This window comes from Cynara cardunculus (assembly GCF_001531365.2).
Source record: "Cynara cardunculus var. scolymus isolate 2C chromosome LG 5, CcrdV1, whole genome shotgun sequence".
In the NCBI taxonomy this organism is placed as follows: domain Eukaryota; kingdom Viridiplantae; phylum Streptophyta; class Magnoliopsida; order Asterales; family Asteraceae; genus Cynara; species Cynara cardunculus.
Window position 1 is genome coordinate 33,106,315 of NC_037532.1, and position 11,367 is coordinate 33,117,681.

Genomic DNA, 11,367 nt, shown 5'->3' on the forward strand with positions numbered 1-11,367 from the left:
ATTATGTTTATCTGCAATTAGTTACACAAATTCAGATATGGAGCTTTAATAAGTTGTACTTACGCACAATCTACTTGTAATCTTGAGTTTTAAGTTATATGCATTAATAAACAGTACTTTAAGCATAAAAAATAGTTTTTAAGAGTTTTTGTCAAATGCTTTATAATATAGTATAGATTATTTTTTTTAGTAATTTAATTTAAGTTTAATAATGATATAATTTATTTTTGGTTTAACAATATAACATTTTATGAAGATAATAATTAAGTATTCTGTTAGAACTAATGATTATCCTAATTATATTTTAGATTTTTTATATTTAAAATTAAATGTTTATCATGTATTTGATTGCGTTTATCTGCAGTTAGTTACACGAATTCAAATATGGAGCTTTAATAAGTTGTACCGACGCACAATTTACTTGTAATCTTGAGTTTTAAGTAATATGCATTAATAAACAATACTCTACGCATAAAAAGTAGTTTTTAAGAGTTTTTGTCAAATGATATATAATATAGAATATTTTTTTTATATAATTTAATTTAAGTTTAATTTATTTTTGGTTTAATATTATAAATTTTATAAAAATAATAATTAAGTATTCTGTTAGAATTTAATGATTATACTAGTTATATTTTAGATTTAAAATGAGATGTTTATCCTGTATTTGATTGTGTTTATCTGCAGTTACTTACACGAATTCATATATGGGATGAAATCGGATAAGGATGATGAGTTTAAGAGTTTTTAAGAATTTTAGCCAAATGATTATAGTATAGATTTAATATACCAAATGCATCCTTAATAAATAAACGAAAAAATCTCTTAACCATTTAAATGATATTTGAATTTTATTAAATGTGAAAGATGTTATTATTTGGAAAGCAAATAAAATGATAAATAAGGAAATGTAAAGACCGTTGCTTAATTATTTAATTAAAAAAGAAAAAGAAAAAACAGAACCGGTCATTACGTTTCCACAAGTCTCGGGACACTGTAATGATATAGAAAGAAACCGTTATAAACTAACAACACTCCTCCATAGCTCGATTCCTTCATCTCTCTTAAATTTCATCGACCTCATTACGATTTCCTCTTTCAATCAACCATATTCTATTGCATTTTTTGTAGATTAACAAGAGCATCTTATTGATGTTTGAGGAATTCAAAGTTTCGCGGCATTTTGTGGATTTCTTCATGGCGACGATGACGAGAATCTGATGTTTTCTTCGTCATTTTTCTTTAGTATATTCGTTTATTTCTTCCGATCTTTCAAGGTTTAAGTATTACGCACATAACTGGATGTTGTTTGTAACAGAAGAGAAGTCGGTTTGATTTCGAGATTTGATCCTTGGCTTTGTTTGAACAAGTAGATTTGTAGGGAGACCTATAAATAAGAATAAAATAGTTAGCGAGTGGAAGGATTTTAAGGAGGAAAAGTGATGGAGAGTTATTTGAATCAAAATTTCCATGCAGTTAAGTCGAAACATTCTTCCGACGAGGTGTTACAGAAATGGAGGGGTCTGTGTCACGTTGTTAAGAACCCTAAGCGGCGGTTTCGTTTCACCGCCAACCTCTCCAAGCGCAATGAAGCTGCTGCTATGCGGCGTACCAATCAGGTCAGTCCTCTTATATATATGTTATTCGACTCTTTCTCTCATTTACACAAACAAATGGTGATTGTCATCGCAGAACAGATCTACGATTGACAATCATGATGCTAGCATGTTTTATATTCAAAGCAGTTAAACAGAGAGCACTTTTATTTGGAGAAATCATGCCATTTCATTGATTTATAAATGTAAGATTTGAGATACGTATGTTGTGATTTACGGTTATTGTATTGCGTATTGTTGAACGTGAATTTATGTGGTCGGATTGAAAATAACGATCAAAGCCTATTCAAGTACAACATACGATATAATATCTATGAAATTTCGAGTAACAAATTCAATTTGTTCTAATATTAAGCTGAAAATGTTAGATTTGATCGATGTATGTGAGCTCTTTGCGAAGCGAACTGAGAAGGTTTCCTTCTCTGTAGTGTAGATCACTAAAACTATTGGTGTATTTGTTGGGCTGTAAGGTTGATTTTTATTTTAACCGACCGTATCTTGCAAGGCCTTCATGTTTTTCTGTATTTGGCAATTGAAGTTTGCATTTTAAGTGATTCCATCTCAGTAGTTGCACATTAGTGACTTACCAATCTTGACTTGAATGATTAGGAGAAGTTGAGGATTGCGGTTTTGGTGTCAAAGGCTGCATTTCAGTTTATACAAGGCAAGTTTGTAATGCTGCTATATTCAAATTTCTCTGATTCCTCCATTCTATGGCCGATGTGTGCAAACTAGCTGATAAGCCGTTTGTTGGTTGAAAAGCTAGTTATTAGTTTATAAACTAGTCACGTTTGGTTAAAACTAGCTTATAACCTAACTTATGGTGTCTTTTACATGGCCATAATGTTTTTCCTTTTACACTACTTTTATGACATTATGTATGCAGGAGCACATACGGGCGACTACAAGGTTCCTGAGGAAGTCAAAGCTGCTGGTTTTGACATCTGTGCTGATGAGGCCGGCTCTCTTGTTGAAGGTCATGACCTTAAAAAGCTTAAATTTCATGGTGGAGTGGAGGGTCTTGCTGAGAAGCTAAAGACATCAATCACCAATGGGCTTTCTATTGATAATGAAGGGCTAGTCCGCAGACAAGAAGTGTTTGGAATCAACAAGTTTGCTGAAAGTCCACAGCGGAGCTTCTGGGTGTTTGTATGGGAAGCCCTTCATGATATGACCCTTATGATCCTTGCAATGTGTGCCTTTGTCTCTTTGATTGTTGGGATAGCAACAGAAGGATGGCCAAAAGGAGCTCATGATGGTCTAGGGATTGTTGCAAGTATCCTGCTCGTAGTGTTCGTAACAGCAACAAGTGATTATAAACAATCTCTACAGTTCCGGGATCTGGACAAAGAGAAGAAGAAGATAGCTATTCAAGTTACGAGGAGCGGGTACAGACAAAAGTTGTCAATATATGAGCTACTTCCTGGTGATATTGTACATCTTGCAATAGGAGATCAAGTCCCTGCAGATGGTCTTTTCCTTTCAGGTTTTGCAGTCTCTATTGATGAATCTAGTTTGACAGGAGAGAGTGAACCAGTTATGGTCAGTGCTGAAAATCCTTGGTTGATGTCTGGAACTAAGGTCCAAGATGGCTCATGCAAGATGTTAGTTACAACAGTGGGGATGAGAACTCAATGGGGAAAACTAATGGCGACTCTTAGTGAAGGGGGAGATGATGAAACACCACTGCAGGTTAAGCTAAACGGAGTGGCAACTGTCATTGGAAAGATTGGTCTTTTCTTTGCCGTGGTGACTTTTGCAGTTCTAGTGCAAAAATTATTCTCTCGTAAGATCTTAGTAGGAACACAATGGAGCTGGGCTGCTGATGATGCTTTAGAATTGTTGGAATACTTTGCTATTGCAGTTACCATTGTTGTTGTGGCGGTTCCAGAAGGGCTGCCACTTGCTGTCACACTGAGCCTTGCATTCGCAATGCAAAAAATGATGAATGATAAGGCACTTGTTCGCCATCTTGCGGCCTGCGAAACTATGGGGTCAGCAACAAGTATATGTAGTGATAAAACTGGCACATTAACGACCAATCGCATGACGGTCGTCAAATCATGCATATGTATGAATGCCAAAGAAGTAAGCAAACAAGGAACATCTGATATCCCAGAAAAAGCATTAAAAATGCTTCTACAATCAATATTCAATAATACAGGTGGAGAAGTTGTGAAAAACAAAGAAGGGAAACAAGAGATACTAGGAACACCAACAGAGGCGGCAATATTAGATTTTGGGTTGTTGCTTGGCGGTGACTTCCAAGCCGAGCGTGAGGCATCCCAGATTCTCAGAGTTGAACCATTCAACTCTTCAAAAAAGCGGATGGGGGTGGTGTTGAAGTTTCCGGGAGGAGGTGTAAGAGCTCATTGTAAAGGCGCTTCAGAGATCATCTTGGCTGCTTGTGACAAGGTGATGAATGCAAATGGAGAAGTTGCTTCTCTTCAAGAGGGATCCTTAAACCAATTAAAGAATACAATTGACCAATTTGCTGGTGAAGCTCTTCGAACTCTTTGTCTTGCCTATATAGACCTGGAAGGTGGTGTGTCTGCCGAAACTCCCATTCCATCTTCTGGGTATACTTGTATAGGAATTGTGGGTATCAAAGATCCTGTTCGCCCAGGTGTGAAGGAGTCGGTTGCTCTTTGCCGATCAGCTGGTATAACCGTTCGTATGGTTACAGGAGACAACATAAATACGGCCAAGGCCATAGCTAAAGAATGTGGAATCCTTAGAGATGGCGGAATAGCAATTGAAGGTCCAGATTTCCGCGAGAAGAGTCTGGAGGAATTGAATAATCTGGTTCCCAAGATTCAGGTTCATATTCCATTTTGTATAACATATGTTGGCTAGTGACATTACATGATAATGGATTATGTTAGAATATGTGGAACCCCATTAAATTACTCTCCAAAAGAGCACTTGAACATATGCCCGATGTGACTCTAAGACAGCCCTTCCAAAGGAGGCTAGATGGGCAAAGATGTCTCAAGTGTTGAGTCCTAAGCATAGATGTCTCATATGGTAGATATTGGCTCTGATACCGTATTAGAATTTGTGGAACTCCATTAGATTACTCTCCAAAAAAAATCCCTTGAGGATAGGAGGGGTTTCAACATATATGAAAAAGAAAGACTCCAAGTCTAGTTGTTATGGAACTCTAACATATTAACCTGGCATATATTCTTGCTTTATATAGGTGATGGCTCGATCTTCACCTTTAGATAAGCATACACTGGTGAAACACTTGCGTACCACATTCGGGGAGGTTGTGGCAGTTACGGGTGATGGAACAAATGATGCCCCAGCACTTCATGAAGCAGATATTGGGCTTGCAATGGGCATTGCTGGAACTGAGGTAAGCTAGGAAGGTTTTAGCATAGTTTTACCAGATAGATATGAAATATATGCAAAAAAGGTTTAAAAACAATTGAATTCTGATGCATCTTTTCACCAAACTTCAGGTGGCCAAAGAGAGCGCAGATGTCATAATTCTGGACGACAATTTCTCCACCATTGTGACCGTTGCCAAATGGGGACGATCGGTGTATGTAAACATTCAAAAATTTGTGCAGTTTCAGCTGACTGTCAACATTGTTGCTTTGATGGTGAACTTCACCTCAGCTTGTTTGACAGGTACAAGGCCTTGCATCATCTCCCATCTTAAAGCAACAGTTGTACATACTTCATATGATATAAAAAGCTACTATTAGAGTCCTATATCGGTTAGACTTGGACACTTTCTCCTTAATATATGATGAAACATCTTTTCTCTCCAATGACTTTATTTTGGAGAGTAATCTAGTGGGATTCACATATTCTATCAATTCGTGGTATCAAAGCCAATATCTACCATATGGGACATCTTTGCCTAGGGAGGATGTAATGCGTTAGAGTCCACAATTCTAACATGGTATCAGAGTCAATATCTACCATTCGGGACTTCTTTGCCCGAATGTGTATTAGAGTCCTCCCACATCAGTCAGACTTGGAATTTTCTCTCTACTATATGTTGAAACTCAACTTCTCTCCCCAAGACAATAAATCTAATAAGGTTTCACATATTCTAAAAAGTACTGATTGCAACAAAGTACTAGGATCATCTACTCATTTTTTGTCCTCATATATTATTACGACTTTAGGAAGCACTCCCCTCACGGCTGTTCAACTCTTGTGGGTGAACATGATCATGGATACATTGGGAGCACTGGCACTAGCTACCGAGCCTCCAAATGATGCACTAATGAAGAGGGCTCCAGTCGGAAGGCAAGGGAATTTCATCAGCAACGTTATGTGGAGGAACATATTTGGGCAGTCTCTTTACCAATTCGTAGTGATATGGTTACTACAGTCAAAAGGGAAATCATTTTACGGCCTCTATGGATATAATTCTGATCTCATCCTCAACACACTAATATTCAACTCATTTGTCTTCTGTCAGGTAACTACTTCTTATAAAACGACTTCCTTTCTTGTTTTTTTTTCCCAATTCATAAAGAGAGAAATGACATTTGGGTATTTAACAAGATTAAAGTGGTAGTTAATATATCTCACTAGTTTGCGTAGGCAACTTGGCTGATAAGCTGGCTGTTAGCCGAAAAATTAGTCATGTTTTAATAGAAACTATCTGATAAGTTAGATGACGTAAACGACCTAAAAGTACGTATTGAAATCCTTAAAGCCCTATTTTAGTTGATGCATTCACCCAAAAACCCATTTCTAATAGGGTCTCTGATAGGTTCATATGTTAATGTTGATAATTAATTGGAAAAATAGAGGCATATAACTGGAAAAAAAAGAAGAAGAAGTGGAGCTTATGGAAATGCTATTAAGCTAGCTAAATGGGGATTTTTCAAAAAGGTCAAAAAACAAGTTAATTTATGATTGTGAAACATGGTCGTTGGATCATATACTCGTATTGACATGATGACGTGTTGCAGCTTTTCAATGAAGTTAACTCGAGAGAAATGGAAAAAGTGAATGTGCTATGTGGCATATGCAGCAACCATGTGTTCCTGAGCGTTCTCGGTGCAACCGTCATCTTCCAAATCATAATAATCGAATTTCTGGGTACCTTTGCAAATACAACACCACTAACAATGATGCAATGGTACTACAGCGTTTTGACCGGGTTTTTGAGCATGCCGATTGCGGTGATATTGAAGATGATCCCTGTTTGAGTTCAAATTTGGCAAAGCAGCTAGTTGAGTTCTCATCTCTAAGCTTTCTGAAAGATTGTTAGGTCTAGAAGCTTCTTCTTTCCATCAAGATATTATTTGATGAGCAGGTTTGCATACATCATACCTCAGACCCCATTTTCAGGTGAGATCGTTTGATTTGTATTAATTTGATGGGCATTCTTGAATGGGTACAACTTCATTATAGCCATCCCATAGATGACTAGAAGAAATTAAAACCTGAGATCTTACTAGCTACTACCATAAAAAAGGATTGTGTATTCCATAAGATCTCAGATTTCACTTTTGTTTTAGAATTTTTCCGGCCACATTTAACTCGACCGAACGTGCATTCAAGTATCTCAAGGATGGAATCTCTCGATGTACACGGGTTTGGGGCTAATTTTGTGGTTCTTCATTTAATTCTTTTGAATTGCTTACTTAGAATTTAGAAGCGTGCTTATTGAATTTGATCTTGAATGAAATTATCGTGTAAAGTTTCTTTAACTTGTAATTCCAATTCTATATTAAAATCATAAGGTGTGTAAGGACTAAGAAGGATCCATAGAAAAAGGTACGAGCCAATGTTTGAGTACGTGGCACAGGCACTATTTTGCTGAAATGTAGAACCCATGCCATACTCCTAAAGGAGTGTGAGAATACGTAAAACCTCATTTCATTATCCTCCAAAAAAGTCATTTAGGAGAGAAGAACGTTCCATTTTTCAACATATATCAAGAAAAAATTGTCTTAAAATTTAACAAATCAATTATGGATACTGAGTTTATCATGACTGATATCTTACAACAACAATTTACTAGGATTAGTCCGAGTATAGCTTCGAGACACCTGAACAAGTTGTTGATAGATGACATCATCTTTGACCCGATAAAAAACAGTAAACTTTTAATAAATAGCCCCTTAACGATACAAATATCTACCGTATTCAATCTTCAAATTAGTCCTAGTCTTTGGAACAACATTCCCAAAAGAAACACCAAAACTTAAAAAAGAATTAATTTGCCTATATGAAATAATACTCTTCAAAAATTCAAAACTAAACCATTATGTTCTTGAACAACTACTCGTATCCTTCTAGCGTTTACCTAGACCACATTCCAAAATTATAAAATGCCGATTTCGAGACCTCGTCTTGTAGACGTACACAACCACCATCATCTTCTTCGTATGGATTCTCATCCGACATTCGCTCTTTTGATTTTCTATCTGTTCAACCTTAAGTAAAGCAGATACACTCATAGGTCGTCCTGTTCGAGTCTCCTCAAGACCACTGAAGATTTTCCTAGCTGTTATCTTCAGGGTCAGAGTTACCAAAAAAAGAAGGGTACACTTATTTTTTATACATGTAAGATGTATTCCCCTTCCCAAATCGTGTTCTATGGAGATGAGTATGAGCTTTCTTCATCGGAACTACTACTACGATGCACGTTATATCTGCTTACGGCTAGTAACGGTGCACCGGTTGGAACCCTGAAGGATCTAGCTGAACCCACCATGATTCTATCTTGCATTTGGCCAACCTCTTTGCATACATGATCCAAAATCCCGAGAAAATCTCTTACGATCGTAAAGATTCTAAGAGGGTATGCTCCCTCTTTCGCAGTGTCACCATGGAAATACGCGGTTACCTCTTGCACCGATGCCAACGCCTTTTTTTCGTCAATCTTGATCTTGGCAATTTCTATTTCCGCTTCTTTAAGAAAGATTCTCATCGACCGAAAGAAGTTTTCTTGAATTTCTGGCGTTTCTTGACCGACTGACCGGATTTTCTGAATCCCCATTTCGAGTTTTGCTACATAGCCACTTAGAACATCTGAATCCATTCCGGCGGCTTTCTTGACGTGCCCCAGTTCTCGGCTCAGCCCGCCAACGATCTGCAATCCTTGCTTCTTGAAAGCGCCTTCGTTGAACGTGGGATTCGTTGGAAGGTTTTTGGTATCGGAATCTATGCCTTCTGATCGGATAATTTCTTGAACTACGAAGTGAAGTAACGTCGTTTTTCCATCTGTTCCTTTAATATCTACTAGTTTTAAGAGCGTATCGAGTTTGAAAGCTGTAGCCTCGCCACGATTCGTGCCAATGTTCATCCGATTTCCTGTTAGTAAAACTGCTTCAAGAAGTTTAAGGAATAACCGGCTGCTCTTCAGTTCTTCACTTGCTGCCTGATAGAAATTTATGCATAATTAGCTTACAACTTTAAGGTAGAAAGGCAAAAGGCTCTTTGGCCTAGCGGTATCGTAGTCCTTGACCTCTTAGGAGGTCAGGGGTTCAAACCCCACCAAAAGGTGAGGAGGGTGTGTGAGTTTATTTGTTGCATTTGCCGTATATAAATATTATCTACTTCCAAAAAAACTTTAAGGTAGAAAGATAGAGAATTGAATGGAAATGAAACGTACACTATAACAAAATCGGGTTTATAAGATGTCAAAAATGTCTGAATGTCATAATAGACTGCTTTGTAAGACTTTAACGCATAAAACCATGCAACCAATTGTGTGTTATATGTAAAAGTATTACAATAGAGTTATAGAACGTTTTTTTAGCGTTTAACAAGTCTTTTAGGAAATTCTCAAAACAAGTATCGTATTAAGTTTTTTACATGACACTTTTGAAAAGTGTAATATGAACACATCTGTTTATACAATACTCTTTCAAAATAATGTCATAAAAATAATTAATAGGACGTTTTGTTTCAAAAGTATCTAAAAAAACTTGTTAAAACGCCCAAAAATAGTCTATTAAGGCACTCAAACATTTTTTACGTTTTATAAACCGGATTTTGTTGCAATAATACTTTGTTATCATTCGACTTTTGTATAACGTAATTTCAAAACATTCACTTTGGCACCTCAGTGAGATATCTCAAACATTTAGTTCAAAGTACATTACGTAGAATAAGAATCAGGGCAAAGTACGTTGCATTTTTATGCACTACTATTAGACATAAACCAGGTACCTAAATGTTTAAGATGTCACATATGAGGTACCAGAACGAAGGTTTGAAAGTACGTTATACAAAATAAGAACCGTGCCGAAGTATGTTGCATTTCCATGCATTACTACCCAACATAAACCAGGTACCTAAATGTCTAAGAGGTTGTTTGGCAGTTGCTGAATGGTTTGTTGCAAAATGATTAAGTGGTCAGAATGATTAAGAGGCTCTCATGATATAGTGTAAAATGAAATATAATTGTTTGATAATTGTTTACAAATGAAATTAGGGCGCTGAATGGTTAAGAGAGGTCCAGGATACAAAACCATTCAGCGGATTTTAGAACCATTAAGAGACAAACTCTTTTTTGCCAAACAAGATTCACCTCTTAACGATTCAGACGCGGCCTCTTAATGGAACTATTAAGAGGTAAACAAACAACCCCTTAAGATGACATACTTGAGATACCAAAATGAAGGTTTTGAAAATACGTCACACAAAATAAGAATCAGATCAGATACCGAGTTGAAAACAATACCTCTAATGTCTGAAAAGAAGATCTCAAGAATTTAACTTCATTTTCAAAGTTTGCTCTATAAAGCATGGCTTCAACTCTTCTGAATGCAAATGGGATATCAAGAACTGCCTTCAGAAACCTCTCTGCTGACCCTAATTTTGAGATGTCACCTTTATAATCCCTAAGTTTTATTTCTTCCTCTTTGGTTGGAGCCATCTTTACAAGTGTTTCCAAGAGTTCACCACCCAAACCCTCTAAATTCCCTGTTCCACCAATCAAAAAATACTCTCAGAATCAAAGCAGGTGGTCGTCCTGAGATTAGTCAGCTCGCATATAATAAGATCGGCTTATATACGACCTCAAAAATAGTTGAATGTATTAATAGACTGCTTTATATGATCAAACAATTATGTGTTGTATGTAAAAAGAGTTGCAGTAAGATATTATGATGTATCTGGATGATCTGACAATTAAGTCTTATAGGACAATTTGAAATAAAGTGATATATTATAGAACCTTTACATATACATGATAAGACAGTTTTTCAAGTAATGATATATAAAAAGACTAATATGACGTTTTACTTCAACATTGTTATAAAAGACTTGTTAGGAAGTCCAAAAACGTCTCACAGACTTATCGTAATACATGTATATATGACCCACGATTGTTTTGTTCGTATAAACTTAAGTCTGATTATGGAGTCTATCAGACATTTATATAGGAAATATAATTGTTTGTCGCGGATTATTTTCGGACTAGTGCCTCTCCTTCCTCCATGAAAACCTAGAAACCCCTTTTTCTATTTGAAATTATATTTATATCTATACTATTTTATAAAGCATTTGGCTAAAACTCTTAAAAACTCTTAAACCCGTTTATCCCTAAACGATTTCATCCCTATCCGATTTCATCCCATATCTGAATTCGTATAACTAACTGCAGATAAACACAATCAAATACAAGATAAACATCTCATTTTAAATATAAAAAATCTAAAATATAATTAGTATAATCATTAAATTCTAACAGAATACTTAATTATTATCTTTATAAAATTTATAATATTAAACCAAAAATAAATTATTTTATTATTAAACT

General features: G+C 36.0%; 3 protein-coding genes across 8 annotated transcripts in view; 1 reads left to right on the forward strand and 2 right to left on the reverse strand.

The window, feature by feature from the left end:
• The window catches only part of LOC112513019 (mitochondrial outer membrane protein porin 2-like), a gene marked incomplete at its 3' end in the record, with an annotated part of 14,448 nt that extends 13,364 nt beyond the window's left edge, over window positions 1-1,084 (reverse strand). Inside the window, exon 1 of the mRNA XM_025119141.1 lies at window positions 1,031-1,084. Coding sequence (XP_024974909.1) covers window positions 1,031-1,084 — 54 coding nt within the window. The remainder of the gene's footprint in view (window positions 1-1,030) is intronic.
• A 358-nt stretch (window positions 1,085-1,442) lies between these two features.
• LOC112513393 (calcium-transporting ATPase 2, plasma membrane-type-like) lies at window positions 1,443-6,799 on the forward strand. 6 transcript variants are annotated; one of them, XM_025119634.1, is made up of 8 exons: window positions 1,443-1,619; window positions 2,226-2,280; window positions 2,360-2,365; window positions 2,506-4,436; window positions 4,819-4,977; window positions 5,084-5,255; window positions 5,762-6,060; window positions 6,560-6,799. In XM_025119634.1, exons 1-8 carry the CDS (start codon window positions 1,443-1,445, stop codon window positions 6,797-6,799), a joined length of 3,039 nt encoding a protein of 1,012 aa, XP_024975402.1. The 6 variants fall into 6 exon arrangements, with proteins under 6 accessions (XP_024975402.1, XP_024975406.1, XP_024975400.1 ...); XM_025119638.1 differs by lacking the exon at window positions 2,360-2,365 and having other exon boundaries at window positions 2,503-4,158; window positions 4,378-4,436; XM_025119632.1 differs by lacking the exon at window positions 2,360-2,365 and having other exon boundaries at window positions 2,226-2,338; window positions 2,477-4,436.
• Window positions 6,800-7,722: 923 nt separating this feature from the next.
• LOC112512025 (formin-like protein 6) overlaps window positions 7,723-11,367 on the reverse strand; it is an 8,687-nt gene continuing 5,042 nt past the window's right edge. The window contains exons 3-4 of the mRNA XM_025117809.1: window positions 10,288-10,529; window positions 7,723-8,979 (exon numbers count right to left, since the gene is read on the reverse strand). Of these exons, the coding sequence (XP_024973577.1) occupies window positions 8,194-8,979; window positions 10,288-10,529 (1,028 nt within the window). The 3' untranslated portion in view covers window positions 7,723-8,193. The remainder of the gene's footprint in view (window positions 8,980-10,287; window positions 10,530-11,367) is intronic.